Raw genomic sequence first — 22,308 nt, forward strand, 5'->3', positions numbered from 1 at the left:
TGTTATTAATGGAAAAATCAGTAAGATGATAAGACTTATTCTAAGGGCAATAAATTAATAGGGGTTTATAGAACTTACAAAAGTTACAATACAAAATAAGTTTTTTTAAATTTTATTGAATAAAATAGAGAAATATACAAAAAAGTAGTCCATCATGGTGTCATGTGCCTGTAGTCCCAGCTGCTTGGGAGGCTGAAGCTGGACAATCACTTGAACCCAGGAAGCAGAGGTTGCCGTCAGGAGAGATTGTGCCACTGCCCTCTAGCCTGGGTGACAGAGTGAGACCCTATCTCAAAGAAAAAAAAAAGAAGCAGAACATTGCTCTAGTTATTACTTATTCTGAAGCAATGATGAATTATGTAATTGCTAGTTTTCTAAAGTTTTAATGTAAACAAAAATTCACCATTTATAGGTGTCAGTTATATGAATTTTGATAATCACAATTATGAAAGCGAATCAAGTTATAGAATATTTTTATCATCCTATAAAGTCCTTTTATCACTTTGTAGCTAATTATGTTCCTTTACTCCCAAGTTCTGACAACCACAGATGTGCCTTCTGTTGTTACAATTTTGCCTGGTCCAGAATATTATATCAATAGAATCACAATGCGCATAACTTTTTGAGTTTGGCTTTTGCAACTTAGCAAGAAATAATTTGAGATTCATTGCTCTACCAGACAACTATATTTTATTCCTGCTTATCACTTAGTGGTATTCCATTTTATGGATGTATTACAATTGTTTTATTCATTCGCTAGGTGTTGGAAATTTATTTTTCTGAGTACTGTGCCTTTGAATTTCATCCATGTCTTATTATGACTTCGTAGTTCTTTTTTTTTTTTTAGACAAAGTTTGGCTCTTGTTGCCAAGGCTGGAGTGCAATGGTGTGATCTCAGCTCACTGCAACCTCTGCCTCCCGGGTTCAAGTGATTCTCCTGCCTCAGCCTCCAGAGTATCTGGGATTACAGGCGTGTGCCACTGTGCCTGACTAGTTTCTGTATTTTTAGTAGAGATGGGGTTTCACTGTGTTGGTCAGGCTGGTCACGAACTTGCAACCTCGGGTGACCCTGTCACCTCGGCCTCCCAAAGTGCTGGGACTACAGCCTTGAGCCACTGCAACCGGCCTGATAGTTCATTTCTTTTTAAGCTGAATGATATTTCATTGTCTGGACACACTACAGTTTATTAATACATTTACTTACTGAAGAACGTTTTAGTTGCTTCTAAGTTTTGGCAATTATAAATAAAGCTTCTGTAAATATCCATGTGTAGAATTTCGTGTGGATATTATTTCTTTTGGGTAAGTACCAAGGAGCATGATTAATGGATTGTAAGTATATTTAACTTTGTAAGAAGCTTGCAAACTGTCTTGCAAAGTGAGTTTCGCATTCACCCCAGCAATGAATGAGAATTTCTGTTGCTGCACATCCTCACCAGCATTTGCTGTTCTCTGTGTTCTGGGATTTTGGACACTCTAGATATGAAGGGGTATATCATTGTTTTTATTTGCATTTCTCTGATGACCTATGATGTGGTGCATTGTTTCATATGTTTACATGCCATATGTATATCTTCTTTGATGAGGTGTCTTTGACCCATTTTTAAAATCATTTGTTGACTTTTTTTTTTTTTTTAATTCTTGAGTGAGACTATCCCTCTGTAGGATGGTGCAATCTTGGCTCACTGCAACCTCCACCTTCCAGGTGCAAGTGATTCTTCAGTCTTAGTTTCAGCCTCCCGAGTAGCTGGAACTACAGGTGTGTGCCACTGTACCCGGCCTTTTTGACCCTTTTAAGTTGTTTTTTAAGGTCTTTGACTCATTTTTAAATCAGGTTGTTTGTGTTCTTATTGATGAATTTTAAACAGTTCTTTGTAAATTTTAAATAGCAATCTTTTATCACTTGTATCCTTGCAAATATTGTCTCCTAGCCTGTAGTTTGTCATTTCATTCTTTTGATCATCCATGCATTATTCAACAATTTTGGAGAATTTCTTATGTGCATAGTGAGAAAAAAGTATATAGATTAGTATATATATTCTTGAAGATATAAAAGGTTTCACAGAACTTAAAAAATCGACCTTTAACTCTGCCAGATATCTGAGTCTAAAGTTCTATTACAAAGAACATCTGTATATTGCCCTAATTCTTCTGTTAATATTCCTTCTTTATAAGTTTAAAGTATAATTATGTGTATTAATATCTTATCTCCTCTATTACATTTTCTTTTCTTTTCTTTCTTTCTTTCTTTCTTTTTTTTTTTAGTTGGACTGGCATCTCACTCTGTGCCCAGGCTGGAGTGCAGTGTTGCAGTCTTGGCTCACTGCCAACCTCTACCACTTGGGTTCAAGCAATTCTCGCACTTCAGCCTCCCCAGTTGCTGGGATTACAGGCATTCACCACCACACCTGGCTAATTTTTTGTATTTTTAGTAGAGACAGGGTTTCACCATGTTGGCCAGGCTGTTCATGAACTTCTGACCTCAGATGATCTGCCTCCTTGGCCTCCCAAAGTACTGACATTATAGGCATGGGCTACTGCACCCAATCTATTAAATTTTCAATGGCATTAAATCTCTCTCATAACATTTTGAATTAAAGCATTGTCAGATTTAATCATTTAACCTTTATCATATGATTATATATTTTGTCATGTTTCATTTTCATATTATTTCATTATGGATGTGATAATAGGACTTCAAGATAATTCATAGGTTATAATTTCAAGAAGAAACTGGATTTTAGAGAATTTTAAGTTACTAATTTGATAGCACGTAGATAATTAGAAGCTGGCACTATGTCCTGTATTATTAGGATTTTTTTTCAGTAATAGGCATATTTTTTTCCACTGGAAGATTATTTTGGACTTACATACAAAGCATGTTTATGTGATCATTTGAATCATGTAATGCATGTTCCAGATCATTTACTTGTTCACTACAGAAAAAAAAATTATCATACTTTTCTATTCCTAAAGAGAATTAGTGTATTTTCTTCTTTGGGCATCCCTGTGGAATTCAAGAGCTCAAGGGCCCGGTATAAGAATGAAAATGCACAGTATTCATAGCATGCCTGAAGTAAGAAAGTGGTTAATTTCCAAAGGTAAGAGAAAAGAAATTTGATCACTTGTAAAATATTAAGAAGCTCTAAACTTGAATTTAAGACTAAAATATGTTTCTATTTAAATATAAGAAAGAGGATTCTATTTAATGTGCAGTTGTATTACAAATTTAATCACATACTTTAAATGGATGATAGGAAGTAATAAGTATGTTGTTTTAGCAATAGTTTATAAAAACAATTGTATTACTTGTATTGGATGGTTTTCATTTTAAAGAAGTTTCAGAAATTATGTAAGAATTATAGTAAAAAAGCTAACCATAATTCATTTTTGATATAAATATGTCACAAAAATATACCCAAGGACCTCACAGGCATAATGATCAAATGATTGTATAAACTGACACATCTGATATTGGCATTAAGTTAAAATTTGAAAAATAATAATGACTAAAAATAAACTGCACAGGCCAAAATGTACAATTTGGTGATGTTTGTTTCAGGAAAGAAAAGTGAAAAACAGAAATGAAAATAAATGAAAAATGAACACCAAGTTACTTTGGTATGTAAACAAGGTGTATCTACCTCTAGAATCCAATCTCTTATGTCTGCCACCATTCTGTAAGTACTAATGCGGTAGGATAACTGTCAATTAAAAAGAAAACAGTTTGAAATAGTTTGGTCAGAAAGACTGCCTCAAATGACAAATTTTAATGAAAGCCTAACTTACGACATTTTCTAGTTATCTGGACATATTTAAATATTAAATAACTTACATATTGTTTTTCTCATTTCAATACAACCCAGTTTTATAACGTAGATATGATTGTTCTCATTTTTAAAATGAGAAAAATAAAGTCATTCAATAGACTTTAGAAAACTTAGGAATAGCATTCAGTTTTTATGAATTTTGAAACAACTTAATATTAAAAATAGATGGCAGTATATTTGATAGAAAATGAACAGGAAATTAAACAGATTAAATAGACATATTTTTTACAATATAGATTTAGCCCATGTTGAATAAAATAATTTATTTAATTACAGTAATGCACCCGTTTGGACAAGTTTTATTACCACCTATGCATTCACTGACAAGGATTTTATGTTGCTTTTCCAAGAAACAAACATGAGGATATAAGTGGATATGAACTCTATTTTCACAGGCTATTGCCTTTAGAACATATAAATAATAGTTACAATGTCAGAATTGCCTTTACATATGGATTTATACAAGCTTCAATTGAACAATTTTACTGAAGTCACCATGTTTATATTAACGGGCTTCACAGAAGAATTTGATGTGCAAGTCTTTCTATTTTTGTTATTTTTAGCAATGTATATTTTCACTTTAATAGGAAACAGGACTGGTTGTGTTGGTCATTGGGGATTTCCGGCTCCACAACCCCATGTACTATTTTCTTAGTGTTTTATCATTCTTGGATGCCTATTGTTCTACAGTTGTCACTCCAAAAATCTTGGTCAATTTCCTGGCAAAAAATAAATCCATTTTATTTCTTGGATGTGCAACACAAATGTTTCTTGCTTGTGCTTTTGGAACCACAGAATGCTTTCTCTTGGCTGCAATGGCTTATGATCGCTATGTAGCCATCTACAACCCGCTCCTGTATTCAGTGACCATGTCACCCAGAGTCTACATGCCACTCGTCACTGCTTCCTACATTGCTGGCATTTTACATGCTACTATACATACGGTGGCTACATTTAGCCTATCCTTCTGTGGATCCAATGAAATTCGACATGTCTTCTGTGATATCCCCCCTCTCCTGGCTATTTCTTGTTTTGACACTTGCATAAACCAGCTTCTACTCTTCTACTTTGTGGGCTTTATTGAGATAGTCACTATCCTGACTGTCCTGATCTCCTATTTTTGTATTCTGTTGGCCATTCTGAAGATGCATTCTGCGGAAGGGAGGAGAAAAGTCTTCTCCACCTGTGGGGCTCACCTAACTGGAGTGTCAATTTATCATGGGACAATCCTCTTCATGTATGTGAGACCAAGTTCCAGCTATGTTTTGGAGCATGACATGATAGTGTCGATATTTTATACCACTGTGATTCCCATGCTGAATCCCATCATCTACAGTTTGAGGATCAAAGATGTAAAAGAGGCAATGAAAAAAATGTTTGGAAAAAATCAGGGTATCAATAAAGTTTACTTTCATACTAAAAAATAGATTTTGAAAAGTTAAGGGTGATTAATACTCTTTACCACGATATCAAGATGTGTCATTGTGATGTTTTGATGTATGTTGGTTTTCATCTAGGGTTCCTGGCTCATAATTCCCATAGCCTTTGTTACAGTCTTTTGTTATTTTGTTGGATGTTTTAGACCTCAGGGGCAGGGCTTTTACCTTCTCCTGCCCTCCTTTCACTTGCCCCAGGGCAGGATTCCAATGTTTGCCTTACTGATTGTGAGTCTTATGACTCTCTCATGAGAGAGTACCACCCTATGCCCTGGGGGAAGGATGTTGATACCTTGAAGCTTCCATAAAACCTAGGAGGATAGGTTTCATTGAGCTTCTGGATAGCAGAACAGGTGGAAATTCCTTCCTAGAGGTTGGCAAAGTCAGGGAGGGTATGGAAGCTTTGCGTCCCTTTCCTTATACCTTTCTCTACACATGCCTTCCCCCGTATCCTTTGCAATATCCTTTATCATAAGCCAGTAATATGTTTCCCTGAGTTTTGTGAGCTGCTTCAGTAATTTAATGAAACCCAAAGAGTGGGTCATGGGAACTCCAACTTGAAGCTGGTTGGTCAGAAATTTCAGAGATCCGGACTTCTGATACTCCTCCTTTCCTTGCTATTTCTGGTTCTGACACTCACACAAATCAGCTTCTACTTCAAGTGTTGTTGGGGTGCTAGTTTTGGGGAACTGAATCCTCAACCTATGGAAATCGACAGTATCTCTGGATAGACACTGTTGCAACTGAATTAGAGGATACCAAGTTGATGTCTACTGCATGGTGTGGGAGGAAGAAATCCCCACACATTGGGTCACAGAATTCTTCTGTTTTGATGATTATTGTGGTATGACAGTTGAGGAAAAGCCTGGTTAGCAAGAGTTATCCCTAGACAATAATGAATAATTTTAATTTATTAGTATAATTCTGTTTTTCTTGGATGTTATAAAATAAAGGTCATAGGTAGCCATGTACCTATGCTGTTCTAATATGTAGAAAAATCTGTGTCATCTGTTTTCTTTTTACTATGTTTATGTGTGCTGTTGCTTCTGAGGCCTCTATTCTGTTCCATTGGTCTATGTCTCTGTTTTGGTACCAGTACCTCACTGTTTTGATTACTGTATCCTTGTTTAAAGTCAGGTAGTGTGATGTCTCCAGCTTTGTTCTTTTTGCTTAGGACTGTCTTGGCTATGCGGGCTCTTTTTTGGTTCCATATGAAGTTTAAGGTGGTTTTTTTCCAGTTCTATGAAGAAGGTCAATGGTTGCTTGATGGGGATAGCACTGAATCTATAAATGACTTTGGGCAGAATCAGTATATTGATTGTTCCTAACCAGAAGCATGAAATGTTTTTCCATCTGTTTGTATCTTCTTATGTCCTTGAGCAGTGGTTTATAGTTCTCCTTGAAGAGGTCCTTCATGTTCTTTGTTAGTTGTATTCCTAGGTATTTTATTCTTTTTGTAGCAATTGTGAATGGTAGTTTGCTCATGATTTGGTTCTCTGTCTGTTATTGGTGTATAGAAATGCTTGCAATTTTTGCACATTGTTTTTTTACTCTGAGACTTTGCTGAAGTTGCTTATCATCTTAAGGAGATTTTGGGCTGAGATAGTGGGGTCTTCTAAATACACAATCATGTCATCTATAAATAGAGACAAAATTTGACTTCCACTTTTTTTACTTGAATATCCTCTATTTCTTTTTCTTGACTGATTGTTCTGGCTAGAACTTTCAATATTATGTTGAATTGGAATGGTGAGAGAGGGCACTTTTGTCTAGTGCCAGTTTTCAAAGGGAATGCTTCTAGTTTTGCCCATTCAGTATGATATTGGCTGTGGGTTTGTTGTAAATAGCTTTTATTATTTTGAGATAGGTTCCATTAATACCTAGTTTATTAAGAATTTTTAGCATAAAGGACTGTTGAATTTTGTCAGAGGCCTTCTCTGCATCTGTTGAGATAATCATGTGGTTTTTATCTTTAGTTCTATTTATATGATGGATTACGTTTATAGATGTGTGTATGTTGAACCAGTCTTGTATCCCAGGGATGAAGCCAACTTGATTGTGATGGATAAGCTTTTTGATGTGCTGCTGGATTTGGTTTGCCAGTATTTTATTGAAGGTTTTGGCATTAATGATCATCATGGATATTGGCCTGAAATTTTCTTTTTTAGTGTGTCTCTCCCGGGTTTTGGTATCAGGATGATGTTGGTCTCATAAAATGAGTTAGGGGGGATTCTTTCTTTTTGTATTGTTTGGAATCATGTCAGAAGGAATGGTATCAGCTCCTCTTTGTATGTCTGGTAGAATTCGGCTGTGAACCCATCTGGACCTGGATTTTTTTTCGTTGGTAGGCTATTAATTGCTGCCTCTACTTTAGACTTTGTTATTGGTCTATTCAGGGATGCAACTTCTTTCTGGTTTAGTCTTAGGAGGGTGTAAGTGTTCAGGCATTTATTCATTTTATTCTAGATTTACTGGTTTATGTGCATAAAGTTGTTTGTAGTAATCTTTGATGGTAGTTTGTATTTCTGTGGAATTGATGGTGATATCCCCTTCACTATTTTTTATTGCATCTATTTGATTCTTCTCTCTTTTCTTTTTTATTAGTCTGGCTAGCGGTCTATTTTGTTGAATTTTTCAAAAACCAGCTCCTGGATTTACTGATTTTTTGAAGGGTTTGGGGCCCCTCTATCTCATTCAGTTCTGCTCTGATTTTAATTATTTCTTGCTTTCTGCCAGCTTTTGAATTTGTTCAATCTTGTTTCTCTAGCTCTTTTAATTTTGAGGAAAGGGTGTGGATTTTACATCTTTCCTTGCTTCTCACGTGGGCATTTATTGCTATAAATTTCCCTCTAGACACCGCCTTAAATCTGTCCCAGAGATTCTGGTAGGTTGTATCTTCATCTCATTGGTTTCAAAGAACAATTTTATTTCTGTTTCATTATTTATCCAGCAGTCATTCAGAAGCAGTTTGTTCAGTTCCCATGTTGTGCAGTTCCGAGTGAGTTTCTTAATCCTGACTTCTAATTTGAATGCACTGTGGTTTGAGAGACTAGTTGTTATGATTTCTGTTCTTTTGCATTTGCTGAGGAGTGATTTACTTCTAATTATGTAGTCAATTTTAGAGTAAGTGTAATGTGGTGCTGAGAAAAATGTATATTCTGTGGATTTGGAGTGGAGAGTCTGTAGATGTCTGTTAGGTCTGGTTGCTATCCTAGTATTGCTGAAACTTAATAGTGGGCATAAAATCTCCCACGATCTTCTATTTGTTCAGGCTAATATGGCAGAGTGGTATATTTAACTTTCAATTTAATAAAACTTTACTCAGTGTATCTCAGTTCGATTACTTTTCTCTCAAAAAATATCCTTTTGACTTCCTCTATTCCCATGGGGCCTCTTTTTCTTATCACTTAATAGTTTGTATTTAGATCTACCGCTATGCTGATATTGTAACTTTCATAAAGACAGGTATTGTGTCTGTTTGATGTCAGAATTATATCTCCAAAGTATAAAAGAACACCTAGAAAAAGTAGTTTATTGACAAAAAATATTTATTGACTTAATGATGAGTTAATGAATGAGTTAGATATGTTCTCATGTGCTTAGAGTGTTCAGTGTGCTTAGGTTTGTTCTTTTCTGTTTATTATCATTATAGTGTATATCTTCTGTCTTTTTGCAGATGTTTTGCTATTCATATTCCAACTTGATTCTCCTCTCCACAACCACTAGCTCAGGTCTGAAGTTTTAAAAATTTCAATAAAGTTTCAGATGGGGGAAGTGTTGGGGCTCAGAACACCATACCTTGAAGTATGGTACCTTGGATGCTGAGTGCTTTGAACCAAATAAGATTGAAAAGACTTCAGAATCTAGGTTTTTTTGACTTTCTTCTACTTTCCTTTCTTCTGCTTCCCCTTTTCTCCCAAGGCAAGCCTTAAAAACTGGAGTTTCTCTCCCACATGGTGAGTCATAGAAAATAGAATTCCTTTCTCCAAAGCAAGCCCCCCCCCCAAAAAAAATCACTCTGACCTTCTAATTTCAGTGTAGGCACTCATTGAAAAGAAATTATCTGGTCTGTGTTATCTGAAAGTTGGTCATAGACCCACATTCCAGAAGGGTCCTGTTCTATACCTAAAAAAAGGAAATGCTACACAGATGCAAAGAAGAATCTGAACACAGGGCTTGCTAGGTTACTCTCCTCCCACAGTCTTTTGCCATCAGATTATGTCCTTTTATTCAGTCCCATTTCTACAGAGCTGTCATTCTTCACTGAACCTATGCACAAAACTAGACAATTTTCCCTGTATCTCTGGATTGCCATTTCTGCAGGCTCCCATTTCACATAAAATTTTATTAAATAAATTTGTATTCTCTCTCTTGTTAATCTGTCTTTGTCAGTTTTATTTTCAGACTTAGGAACTCCAGAAGAGTAGAGGAAAGTTCCCTCCCTTTCAACAGTAATACTTATGTGCTGCTTATGAAGCAATGGACACTCATATAAATGTTTTACAATTATTAACTCATGTAATACTCATAACTACTCCAAGTGGTTGTAGTATTACCTTTTATTACAGATGAAGAAACAGTGCACCTAAACTGTAAATAATTTGCTCAATGCCACATGGCTCTTAAGAGTGTTGTGAGGACTCAAGCCTAATTTGCCTAGCTACAGCTTTTTAAAGCTTATTATATATGCTTTGAAAGAATTGGCTGATCTTCACTTTACCAACTTATTTTTTCTGCCTCTAGACAACACCTTAGGAAACGTTAACAGTTTTCATACAGCCAATGACAGAAATAAGAGAAAAAGAATGCACTTAAAAATATTGGAGACTGGTTTACTGAACTTGCTAATTTATTCTTTTCATTGAGATGTAAAGTGGTGACAGGTTTTGAGTTTCAGTGATCAATAAGATAAAGAGAAAAAAGGAAAGAAAGAAAGGAGAGAAAAAAAGGAAAAAAGCAGAGGCAAGTAAATAAACAATGTAAGAACAGAGTAGATGTGATCAGTTATATCTGGAGCAATTATGAGATTCCACTACAATTTCAAGGTGGAATGAGATATTACATGGGTAAGTGGATTTAAGGCATAGCAATGAAGAGGATTTAAAGGATATATAGAACTTTTATTTCCACATAGGATGTAGAAAGCTGCAAAGAAGGTTGCTTGCACCCTATTTAAAACAATCCAGTTAATCTATAAAATCATAATTTTTATGAATCTGTCATGGAGCTGAGGCTGCATTCATCTAAATAATATCAATTCTAAGCAGAGGTAAGCCCCCTCCAAGAGGAAGTAAGACACATTAACTGTTTCACTTTTGGCAAAGGACGAGGGAAAAATGTGGCCATCACATAGGCAAGGTGGAATAAATCAGCTAAATTAAAAAACAAACCAACCAACTTAAAGCCAAGTGTGTGCTATTGAGAACATCAGAAAGTTCTAGATTGGAAGGATTTACATTCACTATTAAGGTTTTCTCTGCTGCCCCCTACCAAGTGTTTATGAGATTTACTAATAACATCAATTTTTCAATTACAGGTGTTCCTGATAGGTGTTGACTAAGAGCATTGACAACTACAGGAATAAAAGTTATAGCGGAGAGAGTAAAGAATATGCATTAATATGCCAGCAATTTCCTCAGAGGGCGTCTACAGAAAGTGTCCAGTGAAATGTTGGACCACCCACCCAAATCCCCAAACTCCCCACATGCTCACAATATTGGAGACAAAGCATTCATTCAACAGACTTATCAGTAGAGTTAATAAAGACAAGGAAAGAATTTGTGAACTGGAAGATTAACCAATAGAAGTTAATCAAACAGAAAGAAAGTTAAAGAAAAAAGTTGGAATATAAATCGTTCTACTATAAGGACACATGTACACGAATGTTCATTGCAGCACTGTTTACAATAGCAAAGACCTGGAATCAACCCAAATGCCCATTGATAATAGACTGGATTGGAAAAATGTGGCACATATACACCATGAAATATTATGCAGCAATCAGAAATGATGAGTTTGTGTCGTTTGTAGGGACATGGATGAATCTGGAGAACGTCATCCTCAGCAAACTGACACAAGAACAGAAAATGAAACACCGCATATTCTCACTCATAGGCGGGTGATGAAAAATGAGAACACATGGACACAGAAAGGGGAGTACTAAACACTGGGGTCTATTGGGGGGGAAAGGGGAGGGCCAGTGGGAGGGGGAGGTGGGGAGGGATAGCCTGGGGAGAAATGCCAAATGTGGGTGAAGGGGAGAAGGAAAGAAAAGCACTCTGCCATGTGTGTTCCTACGCAACTGTCTTGCATGCTCTGCTCATGTACCCGAAAACCTAAAATCCAATAAAAAATAAAAAAAAAAAAAGTACACAAGAACTGCATGGCAATGTCAAGTAGTCTAATAACATACAAAAGAATAATGGAGAAGAAATGAAACTTAAGAAGTATTTGAAGATATAATGTTGAATAATTTTGCAAAAGTAAGAAATCCATCAAATCACTGGTCCAAGAAGGTCAGAGGATCTCAGTAAGGATAGATACAAAAAACTCAAACTAAATGAAGGCTATTTTTAGGAAAATAAACACACATACACACACAGGCTTACACACATGCCCAGCTCACACTTATGCTGAAATAATTGATGATCAGCAGACTTGTGCACTAAGTATAATAGAAGGAAACATGGCTTCATACAAATAAAGAAATAGCACCAAAAATGTATAACTGAAAATAAAAAATAAAAAATATTTGACATTTTAATTGCTTTAAGAAATAAATATTAAGCAAAATTATGCTTGTGTGTTTTGGGTTTAAACCATACATAAATGTAAAGTTTATGACAAATATAGCAAAATGAATGGGAGAGATCTGACTATACTACCCTAAGGGTCTTACATGAAAAGTTGTGATCTAGATTATTTTAGGTAAACTGTAATATGTAAAACATGTTTTATAATCCAGGGTCAACACCAAGAAGAGAGAAAATAAATATAACCAATATCAGGAATGAAATAAGGTATTTTACTCTGGTCTCCACAAATATGAAAAGGAAAAAAGAATATTATAAACAACATTTTGTTAATAAAATTGATAATTAAATAAAAAGTACAATTCTCTAAAGAGGCTCACATCAGAAGAAATGAGTAACCAGGGTAGTTCTATGTCCACTTAATAAATTAATGTGTTCCTAAAAACCATCCATATGAATAAAAACTTTGGAATTGTCTTCCTAGTGTCAAAAAAAATCTCACCTTTCTCTCAGACTGCAATGTGAACAAACTACTAGATTAACCCTCTTCAAACACATAGAAGAAATCATCAGGGAGATAATAGAGCAATAATATAGAAGAATCTGTGTCCTGGGATTGCGTTGTCAAAAACAGCTCCCCACAAAGTCTAGTCAGGTCCAGAGTAACAAGAATAAAACACAGAAAACTCTGCAGGTTACATTTAAGAATACCTTGTTGTGTTGGGCCACTGTGTTTCTGAATCCATTATTTTTTTTTCTTTAACATCAAAGCCTGTATCCCGATTAAACACAAATTCTCTCCCTAGCATCATCCCATCATCTGATAAACTGTTCTTTCCTTTATTGAGTGCTTTTTCTGCAAATAGGGCTGTACCTATACACTTGAGATTTAGCTAGTACTGCCAAAATCACACTATCCTCTATCAACAGCCCTAGAGAATGTTTATCAGCAGCATATGCCTTTTAATAACCTCTGTTATTTTGTAAATGCCTTTAATAGGGTGTAAGGATTTTTGTTGTTGTTGTTAAGAAAAGGATCCCAAATGCCCATCAATCAATCAGTGGATAAAATATTGCAACATTTTATTTAGTGGATAAAATATTGCAGAATATTATAACATATATATATAGAGAGAAATGCTTTCCAAGATATAGTGCATTAATAAGATTCTGATATATATCTATCGGATATATATTTTATTTAATATAAAATACTTTATTATATTTATAAAATACTTGATATTATACTTTATATAATATATATACTTTATATAATATATTTTATATTTATACTTTATATTATATAAAGTATATGTACTTTTTATAAATATAATACTTTACATAATATAAAGTATTATATAAATATACTTTATATAATACTTTGATATTACTTTGCACTTCTTTTCTGCATTTGTCTGAAATTCCCTCACTGAAGTTTTTGAAACTACTGACTGTCTCATCCTCTCTAGAATTTCAGTTTAAATAATCAGAAGTACATTTGCTTCCCAGGCTGAACTTCTGTTTACTGTGCAACTTTCAAAGGGAAAAGTGTCCTTTTCTGAATATGTGATTGGATTCCGAGAATTCAAAATGATTTCTCCACTTCTCTGACTTGTGGCTGAGAAAGCCGTCACTCAGACTGTTCTCCTAAGATGTGTGTCTATATCTGAAATAGTTCCAGAAAGCCTCTCCTGCCCATGTAGAGTTGAAAAAACAAGTTAGGTGGGTAGGCTTGCAAGAGAAGTTAATGAAAGGTGACAAGCATTACATAATCATATCAGCTGAATATACAAATGAGTCCTCAGGAGAGGGAGCACTGTCCTCACATTAAGCCAAGTAAAGGCCTCAGGTCCACCCATTGCGGGCTTGAATGCTTGTTTCAGCTCAAGCTAGAGCCTATGTGTACCCAGTTATGAAGTTCCTCTGTGTTTTATTTATTTTTTTTTAATTCTTAATTTGTCATTTTTGTGGGTACATAAGATATATATTTATAGAGTATATGAGATAATTTGATACAGGCAGACAATACATAATAATCACATCAGTCCAAGATAAGTCGTAAGTCTTTGCTTGAACAAGTAAATGGGGTTTTCCATTAATGCGTGATTAAAATTTACATATTGCTGGTACCAACCTGGCAGTTAAATTATAATGACAAAGTATGTCAATTATATATGTAAAGCCCATCGAATATTGTCTGAACATGATAAGTGCTCAGAAAAATATTTTATTACTATTTTCATCTAGTCATCATTGTTTGGAAGCAAAAATAGCTGATCCTATTTTGCTATGGTGATTTACTGTTTTTCTTCATATCTATGTTTTATGGCATTTTGTCATGACACTATGAATCAGAGGACTATGTCTTAGATAGTATCTTACATAAAACATACTTTACACCAATATAATAGGAAAGTATAGGTCAAATATGAACAGTCTGAATCTTTCATATTGCACATAGATTATTGTATGCTTTTCTATAATATTGTGTGAATACATTTTAGCCTATATGATGAATAAGATAGGGTCGTCCTAATTAAATGAGAATTTAAGCAATTTCTCAGCATAAGTGTTGTCTACAAAGTTATACATTCTGTAGACCAACTTTACAACACAAATTGGCACAATCGATTTCCTAAATTACAGAAGCAGACCTAAAGGAAAGCAAGATAAAACCATAGCTTATAAAAATGACTAGAAAAATAAAAAGATTCTGTAAATATATGAAATTACATCATGCATTTAATATTATTAAACAATAAATGTCTATTAAATGCTTATTTCTAATTGCAAATGAAAACAAATAGAGGAAATTATAAACACATATTCTGGACAATATGGATATCAAAGAAAAAGTTAAATCATAATAATTTTATGTAGCATTATAATTTGATAAGGTGTAGTTTTGAAATAAATTAAGAAAGTAGAGGAAATGATATACATAAAAAATATCTGAATAAATTAGTTGACAGTTTGAATGAGTGAAAAAGTATCAAAATATTAACCCTTAAAATGAAGGTTACACTCTTTTTTTAACATTAATAAAGCATTTAAAAAATCAAAAACAATTTTATAAAGAAAACAAATTACAAAAGATAAAAAAATATTGCTTGAATAAAAACAATTTAGTAACTGTTACAAAAGTTTAAATTAAAATAGTCAAATACTTGGAAAATGGAAAATAGCTTCTAAAATAATATAAGACCTAACACCATAAAAACCATAGAAGAAAACTTGGGCAATACTATTCAAGAGATAGGCATAGGGAAGGACTTCATGACTAAAACACCAAAAGCAATGGCAACAAAAGTCAAAATAGACAAATGGAATCTGATTAATCTCCAGAGCTTCTACACAGCAAAAGAAACTATCATTAGAGTGAACAGGCAACCAACAGCATGGGAAAAAATTTTGCCATCTACCCATCTGGCAGATGAGTTGATTCTCTGTAGATTATAGAATCTATAAAAAAACTTTAAAAATTACCAGAAAAAAAACAACCCCATCAAAAAGTGGGCAAAGAAGATGAACAGAAACTTCTCAAAAGAAGACATTCATGCAACCAACATACATTTAAAAAAATGTTCATCATCACCGGTCATTAGAGAAATGCAAATCAAAACCACATTGAGATATCATCTCACACTAGTTAGAATGGTGATCATTAAAAAATCAGTAGACAACAGATGCTGGAGAGGATATGGAGAAACAGGAACACTTTTACACTATTGGTGATAGTATAATTAGTTCAACCATTGTGGAAGACAGTGTGGTGATTCCTCAAGGATCTAGAAATAGAAATACCATTACAATCTCATTACTGGGTATATACCCAAAGGATTATAAATTATTCTATTATAAAGACACATGTACATATATGTTTATTGTGGCACTGTTCACAATAGCAAAGACTTGGAACCAACCCAAATGCCCATCAATTATAGACTGGATAAAGAAAATGTGGCACATATACACCACAAATACTATACAGCTATAAAAAAGATGAGTTCATGTCCTTTGCAGTGACATGGTTGAAGCTGGAAACCATCATTCTCAATAAACTGACACAAGAACAGAAAAACCAAACAGCACATATTCTCAATCATAAGGGTGTGTTGAACAATGAGAACACATGGACACAGGGAGGGAAACATCACACGCCGGGGCCTGTCAGGGTGTGGGGGACTAGGGGAAAGATAACAGGGGGTGGGGGGATTGGGGAGGGATAACATTAGGAGACATACCTAATGTAGATGATGGGGGGATGGATGCAGCAAACCACCATGGCACGCATATACCTATGTAACAAACCTGCATGTTCTGCACATAAACTCCATAACTTAAAGTATAATAAACAAATTAAAATAAATAAATAAATAGCATAAATAAATAAATAAATAGAATGTGTAAAAGAAAAATTAAAAAATAAAAGACATTTTAGCATTGTACCTGACTAAAGTTTATGGGATGTTACAACATCTGAATTCATCCTCAACTCTTTGCTTTACAACTTTTCTGTATTCAGAAATGTAAAATAAATGAATAAAGCATTTAATGAAAGGATTTGTTTTTAAAACTAAAATAAACCTGTAGATATCAGGAGGCAATGATTTTAAAAAACACAGAATTTTAACAAATAAACAGTTTGACACATTACAAAAATCAAGTTTTCAAATGTTTAACATGCAAAAGAGATATCATTGCATGTAGATTTTCATCTTGGTGAGTTTATATTTCTAGTCCTAAACATTGTGAAATGGGTCTTGATTTTGCTCATGTACCAAGAAAAGATTTATATTAGTGTTATTGATGACAAAGAGATTATCCAGTGTTAAATTCATAAATGGATAGAGAAAGCTGAAAATCAGTACTTAGAAAGTTAAAGAAATTTTGTTTACATATATTATGTATATGCACATATTCAAAGCTATTGACCTAGAAGAACCTGTGCAGCATTCAGTATTAGTTTTCCTTAAACTGAAAATTTATTAGAAAAATAAATAAACAAAAGAATAGCTATTCCATAAAGAGCCAAAACTCAATATTTTGAGGGTTTCTATTTTCCTTAATTCTTTATAATACTTTCAAACTAGCTTTTCTCCAACATAATATATGCTATTTTTCTATAATATATGCTGTTTTAATTTTATTGAAAAATTTTACTTCCTAAATCCCAAATTGTGAACTGCTAACATTGTTTTCCTTTTTAGTTGCTTGTGTGTCTGTCAATTAAATTAACCAAAATTAATGTGTAAGACACAAACAAATATTCTTCAAAAAAGGCATTGGGCAGAAATGCAAGTCTTCTAATGATAATGGGCAGCATTGATTATTGTCACCTTGAATACTTTACAACTACCCTCTGATCAAATTTGGAGTTATTATATATCTCGTTCACTTAAGTAAATAAAGTCTTAAATTTTAGGTAACATATTCTGGGTTATGTAGCTAAAAATGTAGCATACTTAGGATCTAACTCTTGGAAAACTTTGTTTCAAAATAGTACTCCTAAAGCCTCTGTTAGAAGTCTTCCCCATATAATAAATGAAATAACTTCGGAAACTGTTGTGATTGTGCCCAAATAGTTCTTTTCCATAATAAATTTACCTCCAACTGAAGTCTGCATAGGAATTTGTGTTATTTAATTTTAAAGGACAACCATATTTTCTTATTTTTTACATCAGTTTCTTTTAAAAACATATATTAGACTGTAAATATGACACACATTATGATTTCTAATTACGATTTTAATTTCTAAAAACATACACCTTGAAACGTTTATGTTTAGTCAAGCAAAGGGTAGCCCAACAGAAATGAAAAAAAAAATAATAAAGGATTCAATTGTTTTGCTAGACAGACCAAGAAAATACCGAATATGAAAGAAAGAAAACATGAGTTAAATGTTCAGCATTCCCGCTCTTTTAATTACCTGGAGTCCTCTCTTCTCTGCATGACTCTAATAAAAGCGTTTTTCACTTCTTTGTTTCTAAGACTATAAATAAGTGGATTCAGCATGGGAATCACAATAGTATAAAACACAGAAGCCACTTGATTTCTTCCCAAGGAAGAAGACTTTCTTGGTTTTAAATAAGTAAAAATCATAGTTCCATAAAAGATGGTGACTCCCAAGAGATGAGAGGCACAAGTAGAGAAAGCTTTCTGCTTTTCCGAAATGGAATTAATTTTCAGGATAGTAGAGAGAATGAACGCATAGGATGCAGATATTGTGATAAGGGATGCCATCAGGGTGAAACCAGCTAAAATGTATATCATGATTTCAATGTCGTATGTGTCCGTGCAGGACAAAGCTAAAACTGGGGACGTGTCACAGAAAAAGTGATGAACTACATTTGATTCACAGAAGTGCAGTCTGCTCATGCAAAACACATTGACAAAGGAGTTGATAAAGCCAATCATATAGGGCCCAGTGACGAGAGTGTGGCAGAGCCTATTGGACATAATAACTGGGTAGTGTAGAGGACAGCAGATAGCTACATAGCGATCATAGGCCATTGAGGAGAGAAGAAAACATTCTGCAGCTCCCAAGAAGACAAAAAAGAACATCTGGGTAAAGCAGCCCCTGAAGGAAATATAGTTGGAAGTCAGTAAGTTCGCTAAGGTTTTAGGTGTGATGACAGTTGAGTAACTGAGGTCAATAAATGACAGGTGAGTGAGAAAGAAATACATGGGAGTGTGAAGCCGGAGGTCCAGGCGGATTATCAATATCATCCCCACGTTCCCCAGCACAGTAATTAGATATATCAGGAGAAATACGATAAAGAGAGCCAGCTGGATCTCTTCAGAATCCGTCAGTCCCATTAGGATGAAGTCAGGCACATTCGTGTTATTCCTTCTACTCATCATGCTCAACTGCTTTAAACTGCTGAGAAACCAAAGTTGATACTTAACAGGAACGACTTTAAAAGGTTTCTGTTTATAGGAATGACCTAGCATTTAATAATTAGTTTAGTGTTTTACAAATTGATAATAAATTTACAGAATATGGCTAAAGAAACTAATTTTACTGCCAATATAGTTATAAGTAGAAATTAACATTTGCATATAAGGAAAATGTAACATATTGCATAATTCGAATGAACCTGACATTGTTCTGAATGCCTTCTTTTATTGACACATTTTATCCACATGAAAATATTATACCATCAATACTATTATTATCCACAAATTTTAGATGAGAAAAAAAGAGTATAGAAGCTTTGAGTTATGTATCCAAGTCAGATCAGTTACATTTTGATGCTGAATCTACCAAGATGTCTTAACTTCAGTGAGAAGGCTTATAATTCTACACTCTTGTTTATAAATAATTTCAGAAAGTTGAGAAAGGAGATAGACATGTAATAAAAAATGAGAGTAAAGAGTTTTATTATATTATTTACTGCCCTTTTGCTTCCAATACTATTTAATATTAATTTTCAACAAATTTCACCCTTGGGGATTTTAGTAGACTGCATTAAAATTATAGATGACATGTAAGTATTAATTTATAAAAATGTGACATTTTCCTGACTTAACTAATCAAAATCTAATATCTTCCAAAAATTTTGTTTTTAAAATATGTACTTTGCTCTTAGACTCTGATTCTATCAATTCTACATTTGTTTCACAAGCCCTGGCATTACTTAGGGTAAAGGCTAAATAATGATACATGTATGTATTAATATATTATTCTGATAAAGCCCCCATTCTATTTCATCTGAAATAAAATATGAAACAAAATCTTCCAATTTTGAGAATAATACTTACTGTGTGTAAGTCAAAATTTATGAAAAAGTTTTCTTCTTATATTATCTGTCTGAAAATTTGTTAATCTCAAATTTTTGTTATAAATAAAATATGAAAACTAAGGAGATGAAAATTTCTATAATACTTGTTTTCCTTGAGATAAGTTGTTTTTACATTTTTGTGCATTCATTATGTTTTAGTCTGAGTTAAGATAAACCAACCTATAAAGTTTGTTTAGGTCCTGGTCGAATGGAAAGACTACCAATAAGTTACCTGTTAAAGCATCCTGGCAGCCACTGTGACCATAAGGAGATTATTCTTTCCCTCACTCTGATAATTCCAGAGGACCTCATATATTAGAGGCTGATGATAATGAACCTTTTGGTAATACCTGAGGACCATTTGCCAAGGAAGGTTGCTTGGCATGTTTCCAAGGACAAAAGTTCAAGGACTAAATGCAGCCATGTTAAATATTGCACAAAGGTTTCCCTTTTTACCTTAGAAGCCACGTAAATGAAGAAAATTATGGGTTGGCCTTTTCTTGTGATGTTCTCAATTTTTTCTGGGGTGGTGGAGAAGCCATTTCCAGGAAAACAGTTACTCTATGACTGACATCATCAAAGATGGAATAATACAGTTTTTATAATTAAAATTTTGTATATTTAAAAGTATGATACTACCATAGAAATAAAGCATGTTAATTAGAAAAAAATCAGAATATAACAAAATCCAAAAAAGAGAATAAAGTCAAAACTGTTGTTAACATTTTGTCAACATTAAAATTTTTTCTATTTTTTTCCTTTGTGTACTCAATGTTTATTTGTACATAAACGTATAGGTTGTATAATAATTATACTATATATTCAGTGTATTTTAACCATTTAATAACCAAAATTTTATGCCATACCATGAACTATGTTAAACTTTTATAAACCCCACAATTCTATGGTTCATCTATTGGCTGATGCCTCATAAGACATTTTGAAGCATTGCCAAAAAAATAGTGCAGATTATTCATTGTAATTTGCCAATGTTGACTAATTCATCTACCTGCAATATTTGTGCAATTTTTTTGCTATTCTCATGTACTTTAAAAAATTTTATGAAATAAAAGTGAGAGCAGAAAGACAAAATCAGCCCTGAGACCAATAAATGTTTTATAATTAATTTAGTTGCTCAAAACTTACTTCTTCCATATATAATCAGGTCATTTTTTTGTTAAATATAAATTAAAATTAAAATATAGAAATGTAGCTGAAATATTGTACTGAGTACTATTTGCCCAATTTGAGGAAGCAAAGGAAGAGTCTGCAACAAAACGCAATGTGAATCAGAGTAAAATATTAATGTGAATTTTGTGCTGTCATTAAAATGAAATCAATTTTCATGTAAATGTAAACGTGAGTCTAGAAGGAAGCATGCTAATAATTTAGAATTCATTTAAAAATTTTTAGTAAAAATTAGTTTTATGTTATAAATTTTGATTGATTTATTGATTGATGCTTATCTATTTATTTATTTTTAGAGATGGAGTGTCACTCTGTTGCCCAGGCTGGAGTGCAGTGGCATGGTCTTGGCTCACTGCAGCCTCTGCCTCCTGGGTTCAAGTGATTCTCCTCCCTCAGCCTCCCTAGTAACTAGGACTACAGGTGTGTGCCACCACATCTGGCTAAGTTTTATATCTTTTTGGTAGAGACGGGGTTTCACAATGTTAGCCAGGCTGGTCTCAAACTCCTGACTTCAAGTAATCTGCCTACCTTGGCCTCCCAAGTGCTGAGATTGCAGGTGTGAGCCACCGCACCTGGTGTTTATTTTTAAATTGCATTGCACTGGGGTCATGACTGCTTTAAGCTTTGTGAATTTAGGAATTACTTTTATTCAACTAGTATAAATTTCTCATGGATTCTGGGAAAGATTCAAATGTCGGTATGTAAGTCTGTTTTTTTCTGTTACAGTATTCATAGATTATAAATTATCAACAGGTGGAAACAGAAATAAATACAAGAATCAGTGATACAACATATTAGAAGTTCAAATGCACTGTAAATAAAACAAAGGAAATGTTAGACGGCATAGGACATGGAAGTGGTGGATCATTCAGAAGCAGGGACATGAGGAAGCAACCAAAAGGGAGGTCAAAGTAGATCTCAATAAAAAGTGACAGTTGAGCCAAGACTTGACAAAGGTACCTAGTCATGTAGGTATATTGTAGGAAAGTGTTCCACACCAGGGCAGGGGGCATGTCAGAGTGAAGGCCTGTGCAGAGGATGTCCAGAAAGTTGCAAGAATGACAAGGATGACTATGTGGTAAGAGCATTGTGAAGAAAAACAAAGTACAGACAGTGCATGGAGACTTTTGAGCTTTCTCTCTGAAAAAATAATTTTTAAGGAAGTCTTCAGTGAGAGGACCATACTGAAATAAGTAAAATAGAGAGCCATAAAAATACTAGGAGAAAATGAGATTCAGAGAAATGAAAGAGTGAAAACAATGTTCTATAAAATTAGTCACTTTGTCTGCTGTCTTACATCACTTTATTTTAGTAAAAA

General features: G+C 33.9%; 1 protein-coding gene and 1 pseudogene across 1 annotated transcript; one reads left to right on the top strand and one right to left on the bottom strand.

Annotated features, from left to right (window-relative positions):
• The first annotated feature begins 4,206 nt into the window (after positions 1-4,206).
• LOC100405898 (olfactory receptor 5T1-like) lies at positions 4,207-5,257 on the top strand (annotated as a pseudogene).
• A 12,570-nt stretch (positions 5,258-17,827) lies between these two features.
• LOC100406266 (olfactory receptor 8H1) lies at positions 17,828-18,882 on the bottom strand. Its single transcript, XM_078339174.1, has one exon. The coding sequence runs from the start codon at positions 18,880-18,882 to the stop codon at positions 17,944-17,946; it is 939 nt and encodes a 312-aa protein (XP_078195300.1). The 3' UTR covers positions 17,828-17,943.
• Positions 18,883-22,308: the final 3,426 nt, after the last annotated feature.

Source organism: Callithrix jacchus, chromosome 10 (genome assembly GCF_049354715.1).
Source record: "Callithrix jacchus isolate 240 chromosome 10, calJac240_pri, whole genome shotgun sequence".
Taxonomy (NCBI): Eukaryota; Metazoa; Chordata; class Mammalia; order Primates; family Cebidae; genus Callithrix; species Callithrix jacchus.

Coding starts and splice junctions, on each gene's coding strand:
- LOC100406266 (XM_078339174.1), bottom strand. CDS start 18,882: ATGATGAGTAGAAGGAATAACACGAATGTGCCTGACTTCATCCTAATG.